Below are 13,543 nucleotides of genomic sequence, written 5' to 3'. Positions count from 1 at the left end.
TGAGCCACTGCGCCTGGCCGTATTTTTTTTTTTTTTCAATAGAGATGGAGTTTCACCATGTTGATCAGGCTGGTCTTGAACTCCTGACCTCAGGTAATCCGCCTGCCTTGGCCTCCCAAAGTGCTGGGATTACAGGCATGAACCACCACGCCTGGCCCATGATTTCTGTTATTCCAGTTTTGAGGTTTGTAACTAAATGAGACAATTATGTTAGAAATGTAGGTAGCGTATTTATTTTATTTGTAATTAAGTAAAATAACTTACAGTAAGTGGAAAAAGAATTCTAAAACAAAACCAGCTACTTCGCTATAACTTTCTCTTTTTATTTTTTTTTCTTTTCATGGTATGAGTTTCACACTCACACAACACATGGGAGGGTAGAGAGTGATTTTTATAGCAGCTGTTGTATCCCTCTCATTGCAGGGGAATAAGAAAGGCCTATAGTTATTTATATTTGTGAGTGGTAACTGCATTCTTTTTGTTATTAACTGAAGCTAGAGCAAAAATGAAAATCACACAAAGCATATACTTCTTGATTTGAAATTGTTTACTTCATTAATACAAAGAAGATTTGAGATGACTTCTCACGAGCATTTCTTTTCCCCCTTTTATTTTAGCCTTACCTGAGAAAAAAGTTAAGTCTGTAAGTCAAGGTTAAAATAAAGTAGCAACATGGGAGTGTACATTACTGAAATTCTATACTGATCTTTTTTTCTTCTATCCTAGCTTTTCTGATGCCTTTTAAAGGTTACAGAAAAGTAAATAAATCTGTTATATTTCACCTTAAAAAAGAGAAGAATACAACAGAGCACAATTGGGTCAGTAGATATTTATAATTCTTTTTCTCTCTTAATTTTTTATTTTGAAAAAATTCAAACCTACAGAAAAATTGCAGAAAGACTACAAAGTACAGTCTTATACGCATTACCTAGATTCACCAGTTACTCATCTTTTGCCACATTTGCTTTATTTCTCTCTACCTATGTGCATGCACACGTGTATATGTATACATATGCATATTATTGTTTCCTGATCTGACAGTGTCAGGCATCATAATCTTTCACCTCTAAATATTTCAGCCATGTTTTTTCTAAGAACAATAACATCCTCTTGCTCTTGTACAATTCCAAATTTGTTTTTAATTTTTCCAGAATCCTGTCTGTTACCTGTGTTTTATCAGTATTCAAGAACAAAGGAATCAGTGAGAGAAGTTATTAATAGCAACCACCCACTTCCTAAGTTATTCACCACTCTGCATCTTCCAGAAACCAAGTGGGAAAACAAAGAGGTTGATTTTTCAAACCAAATAAATACAAAGTAATCGATAGACAAGGCCCCATAGCATTAAGTAGGCCCAATTTCTTATTCTATCACATATGGTTGAACTGTTTCTCTAAACTACTTTGTAGTGTGTGTCTTGTGTGTCAGGAAAGAATGTATTTGTATTTATTTTCATGAATTAATAGACTTTCAGAGTTGGAAGGGCCTTACAATGTATGTTATATAACCCATGCATTTTACAGATGAGAACTAAGATTCAAGGTCATGCAACTAGAGATGAGACTAAAATCTAGCCTTTGAAACTCAATGCATTGGTTTCTGCTATGTGGTGTTTCCTCTCTATGAGCCCTAGTTGCTTATGCTGGGGTCTTGATAAATGAGAATAGTGAAGGGTCTGACAATACTGTTCCTAGCTAACTAATGCATCCCTTTGAACTCATTTGCATGAACTGTGGTAGTGCTTCTCAAACTTTAATGTGCGTGTGAATTTCCTGGTGACCTTGTTGAAATGCAGATTCTGATTCAGTAGGTCGGAGGTGGGGCCTGAGAATCGACATTCTAACAAGCTCCCAGGTGATGCTGATGCCCCAGATCCATGGACTACATTTTGAGTACCATTTTCTAAAACAAACACAGATTTCTCAGGCCCTAGGCATCATCAAAGTAGAAAAAAAAAACACTTAAAAATATAAGCCCTTTTAGTTCTATCAGGTATAGACACAAATGTAACTAACACCTGTTTATCCATCACCAAACCAAAATAAAATATTTTGTAAAGTTTGTATTTTCCTAACTTTTATGGCACTTTAAGAAGGAAGTTTTATCTCAATATGTGCAACTAGTTCCCCAACATTGTTATGTCAACAAATGCATTGAGATTCCACAGGCTTTAATGGCACTGTGTAAGGAAATATGAATTCAGGTGATGAAAAGAACCATTGCCAAACTGAACTGTCTATCAAAAGGGCAACCAAATGAAGTTCCATTTTACTCTCAATAAAACTCTACAAGCCAACTACATTTATTCATTTAACAGATACAGTACAGTGGTTCCCCTCACCTGCTGTTTCACTTTTTGTGGTTTTCACTACCCACAGTCAGCTGCAGTCTGAAAATATTAAATGAAAAATGCTAGAAATAATTAAGTTTTAAATGGTGCACTGTCCTGAGTAGTGTGGTGAGATCTCACACAGTCCTACACTGTCCCACTCTGTCCTACTCAAGACGTAAATCATCCACTTACAGTACAATAAGATATTTTAAGAGACCACATTTGTATAACATTTATTACAATATATTGTTGTAATTATTCTATTTTATTATTGTTAATCTCCTACTGTGCCTGATTTATAAATTAAACTTTATCCATAGGTATGTATTTATATGAAAAAACATAGGGTTTGGTACTGTCAGTGGCTTCAGGCATCCACTGAGAGTCTTAGAACAACATATCCCTCACAGATAACGGGGGAATACTTAGAGTTTCTGTTCGCATGGGGTTTACATTCGGACTTTATTCCCTTACATCTAAATCTATATGCTGCTTTGAATTGCATAAATGATTGTTAAAAGGTATAAATGCTAAGTTTTATGTGCCAGTGAATCCTTTAAGTAAAGATCTTTGCATTTGGGTTTTTAGTTTTTAAAAAATAATAATGAACAACACATTCAGTGACCATCTCAGTACAACATGGAATGCATTTGTACCTACGTCAGTCAAAAATAAAACAGACCTTTAATATATAGGGAGAAATTTGTACTCTGTATCAAAAAATGCTTGCAGAAATCATAATTACTTTTATTTCTCAGAGTAGCTTAGCAGTAAAACAACAAATCTTCAAATGTGTTTTATTTTGGTATTTGAAGAGATACTCTTTTAAAACCTCAGATTTCTACCTTTAACATCATAAGATGTTTATTTTGTATATTATCTCTGTTTAGAGATAGTTGTGGTTTTTGAAATGTATTATAGTAATTAAATTTTTTATGTTGAGTCAATCTCTTAAGGATTTTGAAGGTTTATTTTGCATTTATTTCTGTAGAATATTAGTCATTCAAGTGTTGTCATGTTTATATTGTCACTTTCCTTAAGTGAAACCAGCCTTGTGAAATGGTTTTGTTATCATTGTTGCATTATTTTTAATTTAACAGATGAAGAAATAGAGACTTAGAAGTGGAAATTCAAGATAGTGAGTTGTGGAAGTGGGCCCAAGTCTTCCCACTCCAGTGTTTTCCCCCACTATCCAATCTCCAGGTTAAAGCCACAGCCCTTATTTAGTATATCGGTAGATTAGAAGTAGTAAATGTTGCTGATAGGATGTTTCAACAGCTTTGCTGTTTCAGGGATATAGAAAAAGACTGATCCCAAGCTGTGTAAGCTGTTATAGGTGTGTCTTGCTTTAGACCAACTGAAATAGTTTATACTGCTAATTGGAGTATCCGTACAAGCACTGAATTTTGGAGACAGGTTTGGCAAAGTTGCTGAAATATGGGTACTCTGGTCTTAGAAACTAAATTTTTGGAACATTATTGAAAGGGGTTCATTTTATAAGCATTCCATGTTGTGCTAAGGGAAATGTAACAGGGAGATACAAGTGGACATATCCAAACTTGAGGCAGAGTGAGGCTATTTATAATAAGATTTTAGCCATGGACAAATACATAGATACAGTTATTCCATCTAAAGCGGTTTGATGCAGTTAATGTAGTTTAGTTTGATGTAGTTGGTAGGTGTTTGTTTCTTAATGAAATTAGATCCCAAGATTTTCTTTTTTTTTTTTCTTTGAGACGGAGTCTCGCTCTGTCACCCAGGCTGGAGTGCTGTGGCCGGATCTCACCTCACTGCAAGCTCCGCCTCCCGGGTTCACGCCATTCTCCTGCCTCAGCCTCCCGGGTAGCTGGGATTACAGGCGCCGCCACCTCGACCGGCTAGTTTTTTGTAGTTTTAGTAGAGACAGGGTTTCACCGTGTTAGCCAGGATGGTCTCGATCTCCTGACCTTGTGATCCGCCCGTCTCGGCCTCTCAAAGTGCTGGGATTACAGGCCTGAGCCACCGCGCCCGGCCTCCCAAGATTTTCTTAAAGGGAACTAGGTTAGTAAGAAAATAACTTTACTTCTCTTTCTTTCTTTTTTTTTTCTCTCTCTCTCTCCCTTCCTCCCCGCCCCTCCCTCCCTTCCTCCCCCTCACCATTCCCCTTCCTTTAGCCTGATGTCTAATTGACTGTGAATATTTTGGGGCTATTGACAGGTTATTTAGATTTGACAGTCCTCCCAAGTTTCTGGAAGGAGTATACTGCTGAGTTTGCTCTTTTGAACTATGAAAGATGATTAAGTATAGTTGAATAATTTACGATCACAGTAAGGAATTTAAAAGTAAATTTTGACTTTAATACTTTTCTGAGGGCATAAAATATCTTTTTTATCATTCTGAAGTTTAATTTTTATTGGCTTAAATCTTACGTTTTGGAGAAATAAAGTTACGGTGTTTCGTAGCCTAACTCTAAATTGATAACACTAGGGATTAAGATCAAAGGTAAATGATTATAATACTACAGCAGATGTTATACTTTCTTTTAGTTTCAAGTCCCTGATTTTCCTTAAAGTTCTCAAGTTACTTATTAAAGATATGGACTGGTACCAAAAGAATAAACTTGCCGTTTCTTTTCAAGGAACTGTGGGGGCACCAAATCACCTTATTCATTTGGCACCAATATTTCTAGGGAGGCTGGGCGCCTTGGCTAATGCCTGTGATCCTAGCACTTTGGGAGGCCAAGATGTGCAGATCACTTGAGTTCATGAGTTCGAGACCAGCCTGGCCAACATGGTGAAATCCTGTCTCTACTAAAAAATACAAAAATTGGCCGGGCATGGTTGGTGCTCGCCTGTAGTCCCAGCTACTCAGGAGGCTGAGCCAGGAGAATCGCTTGAACCCAGAAGGCAGAGATTGCAGTGAGCCAAGATCATGCCACTACACTCTAGCCTGGGCAACAGAGAGAGACACTATCTAAGAAAAAAAAAAAAATTCCTAGAGATTTTCCCTTTCTCTGATAATTTTTGAAATACTTTCTAAATAATTAACTTTACTGAAGTTTAATCTTTGTATCTGCCAAGATTTAACTTAATTGACTTTACTTTAATCTTGGTATCTGCCTGTGAAATTTAAATATGTAAATATCACATACCATTTGCCTGATTGTTTTGCTGACTTTTCTTTCTTTTTTTTAACTTCCTGGTATATTTTCAGACTTTCAGCATCAGTCAAATATTTATTAAAAGCTTCCAAGGAAAGTAAAGGGGAGGAAAAAAAAAACCTAAACAGTAAAGGAAAAAAACTTTTAAAACTTACTATTTTCTTGTGACATGTTAAAAATACAAAATTTAAACCATGAAATATTTTCAATTTAGGGGAGTTATGGAAGAGTTTAGAATAGCAATGGTTCTTTGATCTTGAGCTCTTATAATTGCTTCCTTGGTTTTTTTTTGTTTGTTTTGTGTTTGTTGTTGCCATATTTCAAGGAAAAAAGGCAAGAGCAAAATAATTTTTGTTTTTGTTATCTTTATTAGACTCTAAACTTCTGGAGGTTTAAAGGAAATAAAGGACTTATATGTGTGTTTGTAAATACTTAATATGTGGTATTTATAATTGCCAGTGTCGTTATAGAAGTAGGTGGGAAGGACTTTGAGAAAGTGAATTATCCCAAAACTACAGAAACTGTTCTATAAGCAAGGATCAGCAAACATTTTCTTAAAGGGCCAGATGGTAAATATTTGATACTTTGTGGGCCATGTGGTCTCTGTTGCAGCTACTCAACTCTTGCAGCTGTATACCAACCACTCAATTTTGCTGTTGTGATGTGAAAGTAGTGGAGTGGGGTATAGAGAGTAAGTAAATGAATGAGTTTTGTTATGTTCTAATAAAATTTATTTACAAAAACTGGCAGCCAGCCTGCCAACCCATGTTCTATATCATTTAACAAATATTACTCATAACCAGCCATGTAATGATGTGGTTCTCTGCCCCACAAAAACATCTTTTATTATTGTTAAGGATAATTTATGAAATCATAGAGGACAGTATGAAATCATAGAGGACAGAGGATTTCTGTTTTAAAACGGCCCAGTGTATGTATATTGAAATGATATGATGGTTGGGATTTCCTTCTAAGATATACTGAAGGGAAAAAACTGGGTGGATATAGATAAACTGAATTTGATAAAATGTTGATAAATATAGAAGCAGATGATGGGTTCATGAGATTTCTTCACACTGTGCTTCCTACTGTATGTGTTTGAAGATGTCAGTATTTAAAAGTTACTACATAAACAAATAATGGCCCAGTAAAGGCAGCAGTTTCTCCCTTCTCTTCTCACATCCTGGAATAGGAAGGAGAATAAGACAAAAATACAAGCCCCATCTTCAGCACAACTAGGGAGATCTCTGCAATTCCAAAACACTTATTATATAAAGGAAGGTTGTCAGATCCAGTGAGGGTCAAATAGAGGTGTGTGGGGAAACCCTGAGGAATGACACCTATGGTTGCAGATCCCCAACAAAGCCAGCCAAGCACAGTTCTCCAAAGGAAGCTGCTGACCTCAGACTTCTCCAAAGCAGCATTCAACACTGATAGTTTCCCTTCCAAATCCTCAAGGAAAGATTAATTTAGAAATTAACATGCCAAGCTACAGGAAATTTAGCTTTTATGAGTCCTACTTCTACAGGAAGAAGTGCAGCCAACCAAGAAATGAAAGGAGAAACTACAGCTAAAGTATTGGCAGTGAACATAGAGTCCATTGATCTATAACATTAAGACTAAAACAAATGTGGAAATTAGATTTACAGAGCAGAATATGAATCGTTAAAACCTTGACAGTGCAGTAATGAAAGTCGATGAGGAAATAAATGATGTTGTCATGTTTTATAACAACCTGTCAAAAGATGTCATTTGAAATCAATAAATCTAGTAAAATCTTAAGATTGGAGGGGAGGGGAGTCTATAGTTGATACATAGATACGTTGGTTAGAGCGAAAGGTAAACGCTAAGAGAAATAATCTAATAAACTAAACCGAGTAGTAGAGGGAAAGAAAAAAGAAACAGCTGTATTAATCATTGCTGATAATACAGATAGGATTTTTATATATTACAGTATATTTTATGTAAAACTATAGTTATAACATAAAAAAAACTATAAAATATAGGATTTTTTTTTTTTTGCCTAACATGTATTTGATGAGGACTTGTTATTTGCCAAGCACTGTCAGTGACCAAAACAGATGAAAATTTTGCTTCATGGGTTGGAGGAGACAAAATAAAATAATAAGTAATTTGTTAAGAGGTGTTGAATGTATGGGGAGAAATACAGCATAAAAGGATGAGGAGTACCCATTGATTAGATTGCTTTTTTTGAAGTGGGTGAGTAGACCTTAGTCAGACAATGAAATTTGGACAAATATTTGAAGGAACTGAGGGAGCCAGATAGTTATCTAGAGAGACAGTATTCTAAGCAAAGGTGGTTGCTATTGCAAAGGCCCTGAAGCAAAAACGTAGCTGGGCTCAAGAAACAGGGAAGAGTATAAAGGGGTAAAGCACAGTAATATAGGAGGGAGAGTGGTAAGCGACGAAGTCAGAGATAATGGGATATCAGAGAATATTGGACTTTCAGAGGCCATTAAAAGACTTCAGACTTTTACTCTGAAGTAGCTACTAGAACAAAAAAGTAAACCTTTTTTATTATCAGAAGGAATATGTACATAAACAAAGTAAGCCCAAATCATTGAGTAATTTCATTTTAATGTTTTTTAAGAAATGAGGTCTCACTCTGTTGCCCAGGCTGGAGTGCAATGGCACGATCATAGATCACTGCAGCCTCTTCTAACTCCTGGGCTCAAGCAGTCCTCTCACTCAGCCTCCCAAAGTGCTGTGATTACTGGCGCAAGATACCATGCCCAGTCACTAGTAAAGTATTTTTACTTTAGAAAGCATCGCATACAATTTCATAACAGATAAGAGCTTAAATATGTATGCTCTATTAATTAAAGTATATAGGCTAATCTCCTATTAAAACATTCCCAGATCAGATTACTAAGAAAATGAAAGCAAAGAAACTCAGAAAGGATAACAAAATTAAAGAACACGCAAAGCTGTAATAGGCATATGCAAACTCAAACATGCAGGGATCATGTTCCTAATATTGGACAAGACTTAGTACAAAAACCATTACACGAGGAAAAAGAGCGTACAAGATCTGCTTGAAAACAACTTTAAAGTGCTTCTCAGAAATACAAACAGAGACTTAAATGCAAAGACTTACAAGATTCTTTGGCAAAAATCAAAATCCTTTTTTAACCCATGAAGTTAATATCTCACAACAAGATATAGCTAGTATTTATTGAGAATGTACTCTATGCCAGGCATGTTCTAAGGACTTTATATGTATTACTCATTTAGTCCTCACAACTACTTTACATGGGTGATGTTAGTATCACTTTTTGCCCATTTTTCAGTGAAGAAACCAAGGCACAAAGAAGTTAATAACTTGCCCAAGAGTTGCAGTTAAAGTTACTGAACTGCAAAATGAACTCAGGCAAGATTATTTCAGATTCTGTGCTTTTAACCACTGCATGATACTGTTTTTTTGAAACCAATAGCTGTGCGTGTGTGTGTGCGTCTGGATAAACTGACTCTAAAGTTCATGGAGAAACAAATAAGAATAACTGGGAGATTTCTTAAAGAAAAGTAATAAAGGAAAACTAGCCCTACTAGACACTGAAATATAAGACTAGAATGTTAAAACAATGTGGCTACTAGAGCATGAGCAGAATAGAAGTTCAGAAATAGATCCAAATTCATGTAATTATCTGGAAAATTATAAAGATAACATTTCAAATAAGAAAGGAAAAGATGTATTATTCATTGTATGGGACAGCTATGTTGTCATTAGAGGGAAATTAGATTTCTACTTACTAACTTTGACTAGGAGTAATTCCTAATGAATCAAAGATTTAAAACTAAACTAGCTGTGAGCCAAGTCTCAAGTAATTTTTAAATTATTTATTTAAATTTTTTATAAATGTCAGTCTCACATTTCTGCATGCTCTCAAGTTGAAACGAGATGGAAATTAATGATAGTCATATGAAGTGCATCAGCACAAAGAAAAATCATTTAGGACTCTGTGACAATGCACACCTTAATACAGCTTAGTAGATGCTAAATGACTTTTCTTTGTGCTGATGGAATGGAATATGTCAGGCCTGAAGCAGGTATATTGGATTTTATTCAGTTAATGCCTGCCTTTCCTCTTCCTTTGATACTTTTTGGGGCTGGGAAAGTAAAAGATACAAAGGAATAAAGTATTTGGCAAGTGAAAAATGTATTCAGTATTCATTCTGAAACATGGTTTAGTTATGAGAACCTGAGTTCCAGATCCACATCCACAGTGACATTGCTCTTCAAGGAAGTAGTAGAGGTGGATGTGAGTGGGAGTGATTTTTTCTAACACTCTGAAGCGGTCATGATTAAGGACTCAAGTAGTGAGGTTGCCTCTCCAAGTTTTTTAAAAAGGAGAGTGAACATAAAGACCAGATACCTACTCCATAATAGTAAATTCTTGATACAGCTACTTAATAACTCTTATACCTGGTAAGAGATAGGAAGGAGATGCAGGTCTGAAAGGTAACCAGAGGAAGAAAAAGCCAGAAAGTTTACTTGAGGCCTGATAGTACCTAGAATCAATATTGTTTTTCAAAGTACATAAAACATGATTTGTATAATTCTAATTTTGTTTAATGTAACATGTATACTTGTGTTTGTATATGTAAATGTGTTTGCATAAATCTTGAAAACACCAAAATGTTCACCACTATTATTTTAGGATGATAAGAGTTTGAAAGACTTTTATTTTCTTTTATCTGTATTTTTAAAGTTTTCTACAAAGCATACGTATTACTTAAGTAATCATATTTATATATTTATTATATACACACACATAAGTATGTGTTTGTTGTTCCATTCTGATAGTAGATATATCTTTTATGTTGTCTAGGTACACCAAAGGATCTCTTCCTGGCAGAATTTGGGAGTTGTTTATTGCAGTACTGTTGTGCCCTCTGATGGTGAGTTTCAGCAAATCCACCTTTTATGTCTAATATTATTTCCCTCTTAGCTCAATGTTTCCTATTCTCTATCTGACACAAAAATTTATAAACCATACTCTTTCACTTAAGGTGGGCTTAGGGATTGGAGAGAGAAAGGAGGAGAAGGAAAATAAAATTTGGATGAGGATCTAGTGAGTTTAGAGAAAAAACCAAGAAGAAACACTAAGATCCATTAAGACTTCATAGGTTAAATGATCATATATCTTTTATTTTTTATTTTTGAGATGGAACCTTGGTCTGTTGCCCAGGTGGAGTGCAGTGGCGTGATCTCAGCTCAGTGCAGCCTCCGCTTCCTGGGTTCAAGCAATTCTCCTGCCTCAGCCTCCTGAGCAGCTGGGAACAGGCGAGCACCACCATGCCCAACTAATTTTTATATTTTTTGTAGAGATAGGGTTTCACTGTATTGGCCAGACTGGTCTCGAACACCTGGCCTCACGTGATCCATCCACCTCAGCCTCCCAAGGTGCTGGGATTATAGGCGTGAGCCACTGTGCCCGGCCTAATTTATCTGTTAAAACTAGGGACATAGTTAATGTGAAGATCACAGAAGCACCATCTTTTGTGTTTTCCAACCATTGGGTCTTCACATTATGGGTAATGATCAAACACTCCAGCCTCTTGTTGTATCAGAGCCTAGACAGAAGGAATTCAAAGTCTGAGACCTCCTACTCTTGCTTGTCTTTTTCCCTACTTAGGTATAGGACTATAATACTCTTCTTTGATGTGGGAAGGGATAAACAGATGCTTGGAGGCCACATGCAATCCTTTGTAAAGGTCTATGATGCTATAAACTGGTGACAGGATCCAAACCTTTATTGTTTTTATGGTAGCGGAGGGAGATGTGTTTACAACTCTTACTGCCATTTCTCTTACCCAGTATTGTGCATTTACAGTTTAGGTTGCTTAGTTTAGGGGTTGACTGTTAGATATGTTTCCTCTGTGTAAAGTTGAGTTTGATAGAGCTCTGATTTCAACCTTAGAAACATTTATTCATAAGCACAACAGCCGCTGAAAAAGCATCCTGCAAATTTACAAGGGTGCCTAAAACTAAAAAAGCCCAGAAAATGAATCATGAAAACACTAGAATCCCCAACGTTTAGTCAGTATAATTTTTGCAGTGTTATCAGAATCACCTCCCAAAGCTGTTACGTGAATTTATAGACAGTGTGCTCATATTTGCCAAATCTTCTAAATTTGGAAGAAAAAGCCATTGTGATTACTCGTTTGTAATATGGAAAGGTTAAAAAGGGGAAAATAGACCAAAATCAAAATAAGGAAAATATTAGCTGGCTCTCTGTTTCCAGTCTCTTAAAGACAAAAAACTAATAAATTAGTACCAATTAATGTATAAATTAAAAAACAGTACTTAGCACTGTGTTGTGGCCAGAAAGGTAGCTGTGTTGCCCCCAGTCAAGAGTCAGTATGTACCCAGATAGCAGTACTTTCTACGTGGCCACGAGCCGGAGGACCATAATGCCACCTGGCTATGCTACCTATTCCTTTCCCTCCTTAAGCTCCTTCAATGCAGTGGGTGGGTATCTCTCTTGCTCCTGACACTGCTTGGTCCATTAAATAGCCAAATGGTGACTGTCCACATCTATGCCAGCACCACTCCCAGGTTCTGACTTACTCCATTACAACTGCAGGGTGCCATCATTAGATAGTTTGAATAAAAATAATTTCTCTTACTGTAAAGAAAAGAAAAGAAAAGGTTTATATTGCTGAATCCACTCAGCTTTTGCTGAACTATTTCATTCAAAAATTTCTAGTCTTTATGATATTGTTTAAAATTATCATATATTCAATATCCACATATATCAATATATATTCATAAAGAATATCAACCAAGTCACATGTTATACTACAGCAGGAAGGTCAAGTGCCATTGGCAGTTATGATATTTAGTGGCAATTAACTTGAACTAATAAATTCATATTGGAATTGATATTAATTTTGCTACTTATTACCGTTACTATTATCCTGTTATATATACCTATATATAGGCTGTGTTATATATACCTACGTTCTATCCATATGGAGATATTTCAGTAATTTAACAATGGTACAGTTATACTGGGGTATCTGGTCAAATGTTATCAGAGGACATAAATGCTAATAGGTTGCCAGTATGAGGGTTTGAAGGCAATATTATTTTTACAAAAGCTAAAAGGATACCAACTTAAGAAAAAAAAGAGTGTCTCCCCAAATTCCAACCAACACTATTTATCCTTCTTAAGAAAACTGATTCATATTACTTATCAAGAAATAAAAGCACAAAATTATTTGATTTAATGTAGCTTGATGTCCTTATTGTACATCTTTCTAATTTTGTACTTTTTTTTTTTTTGAGACAGAGTCTCACTCTGTCGCCCAGGCTGGAGTGCAGTGGCGTGATCTTGGCTCACTGCAAGCTCCGCCTCCTGGGTTCACGCCATTCTCCTGCCTCAGCCTCCCAAGTAGCTGGGACTACAGGCGCCTACCACCACACCCGGCTAATTTTTTACATTTTTAGTAGAGACATGGTTTCACCGTGTTAGCCAGGATGGTCTCGATCTCCCGACCTCATGATCCGCCTGCCTCGGCCTCCCAAAGTGCTGGGATTACAGGCGTGAGCCACCGCACCCGGCCTAATTTTGTACTTCTAAGTTAATTTTACCTTAGGTCAGTATAGCTTGTGAGAAAACTGCTTAATCCACAGCTACTCCAGTAAGTAGAGTTTGGTCACCAGTAACAGAAATTTCTACCATCACTCCCTGCTCTTTGCTGTGACTGCTGGTCATCTTCAGTATTAAATGAGGGCTTCACCCTCAGTTTTTACAAGTGGAAGGTCTAAAATATCATGTCCTGTAATTATGGTATTTATATACTTAGTAAATATACCTATATATACTACTTTTCAGTAGTTGTTAATTATGTTAGTTGACAAATCTGGTTATGATGGTAACAACTGATAATAAAATATGTAGATTATCTTAAATGCTTACCTCTCTAACAAAGCAATCTAACAGGCTCTAGATTTTTTTTCTTTTTGGTATCGTAAATACTTATGAGGCTCTATTGAAAGCTCTAGACCCGTTTTCTAGAAGAATTTATATAAACATAGGAAATTT

At 36.0% G+C, this 13,543-nt stretch overlaps 1 protein-coding gene across 2 annotated transcripts in view; it reads left to right on the top strand.

Annotated features, from left to right (window-relative positions):
* Positions 1 to 13,543, top strand: part of MCU (mitochondrial calcium uniporter) — a 214,478-nt gene that overhangs the window by 154,336 nt on the left and 46,599 nt on the right. For both annotated transcript variants that reach the window (XR_001881944.1, XM_017854580.1), the window contains one exon: positions 10,322 to 10,391. Coding sequence is in view for 1 of the 2 variants with exons in the window: in XM_017854580.1 (XP_017710069.1) it covers positions 10,322 to 10,391 (70 nt within the window). In the remaining variant the exon portion in view is untranslated. The remainder of the gene's footprint in view (positions 1 to 10,321; positions 10,392 to 13,543) is intronic.

The sequence above is a fragment of the Rhinopithecus bieti genome, unplaced genomic scaffold, assembly GCF_001698545.2.
Source record: "Rhinopithecus bieti isolate Rb0 unplaced genomic scaffold, ASM169854v2 scaffold_36008, whole genome shotgun sequence".
Lineage (NCBI taxonomy): Eukaryota > Metazoa > Chordata > Mammalia > Primates > Cercopithecidae > Rhinopithecus > Rhinopithecus bieti.
Note: the sequence above shows the minus strand (reverse complement) of the source record. Positions and strands in the feature narration are given on the sequence as shown.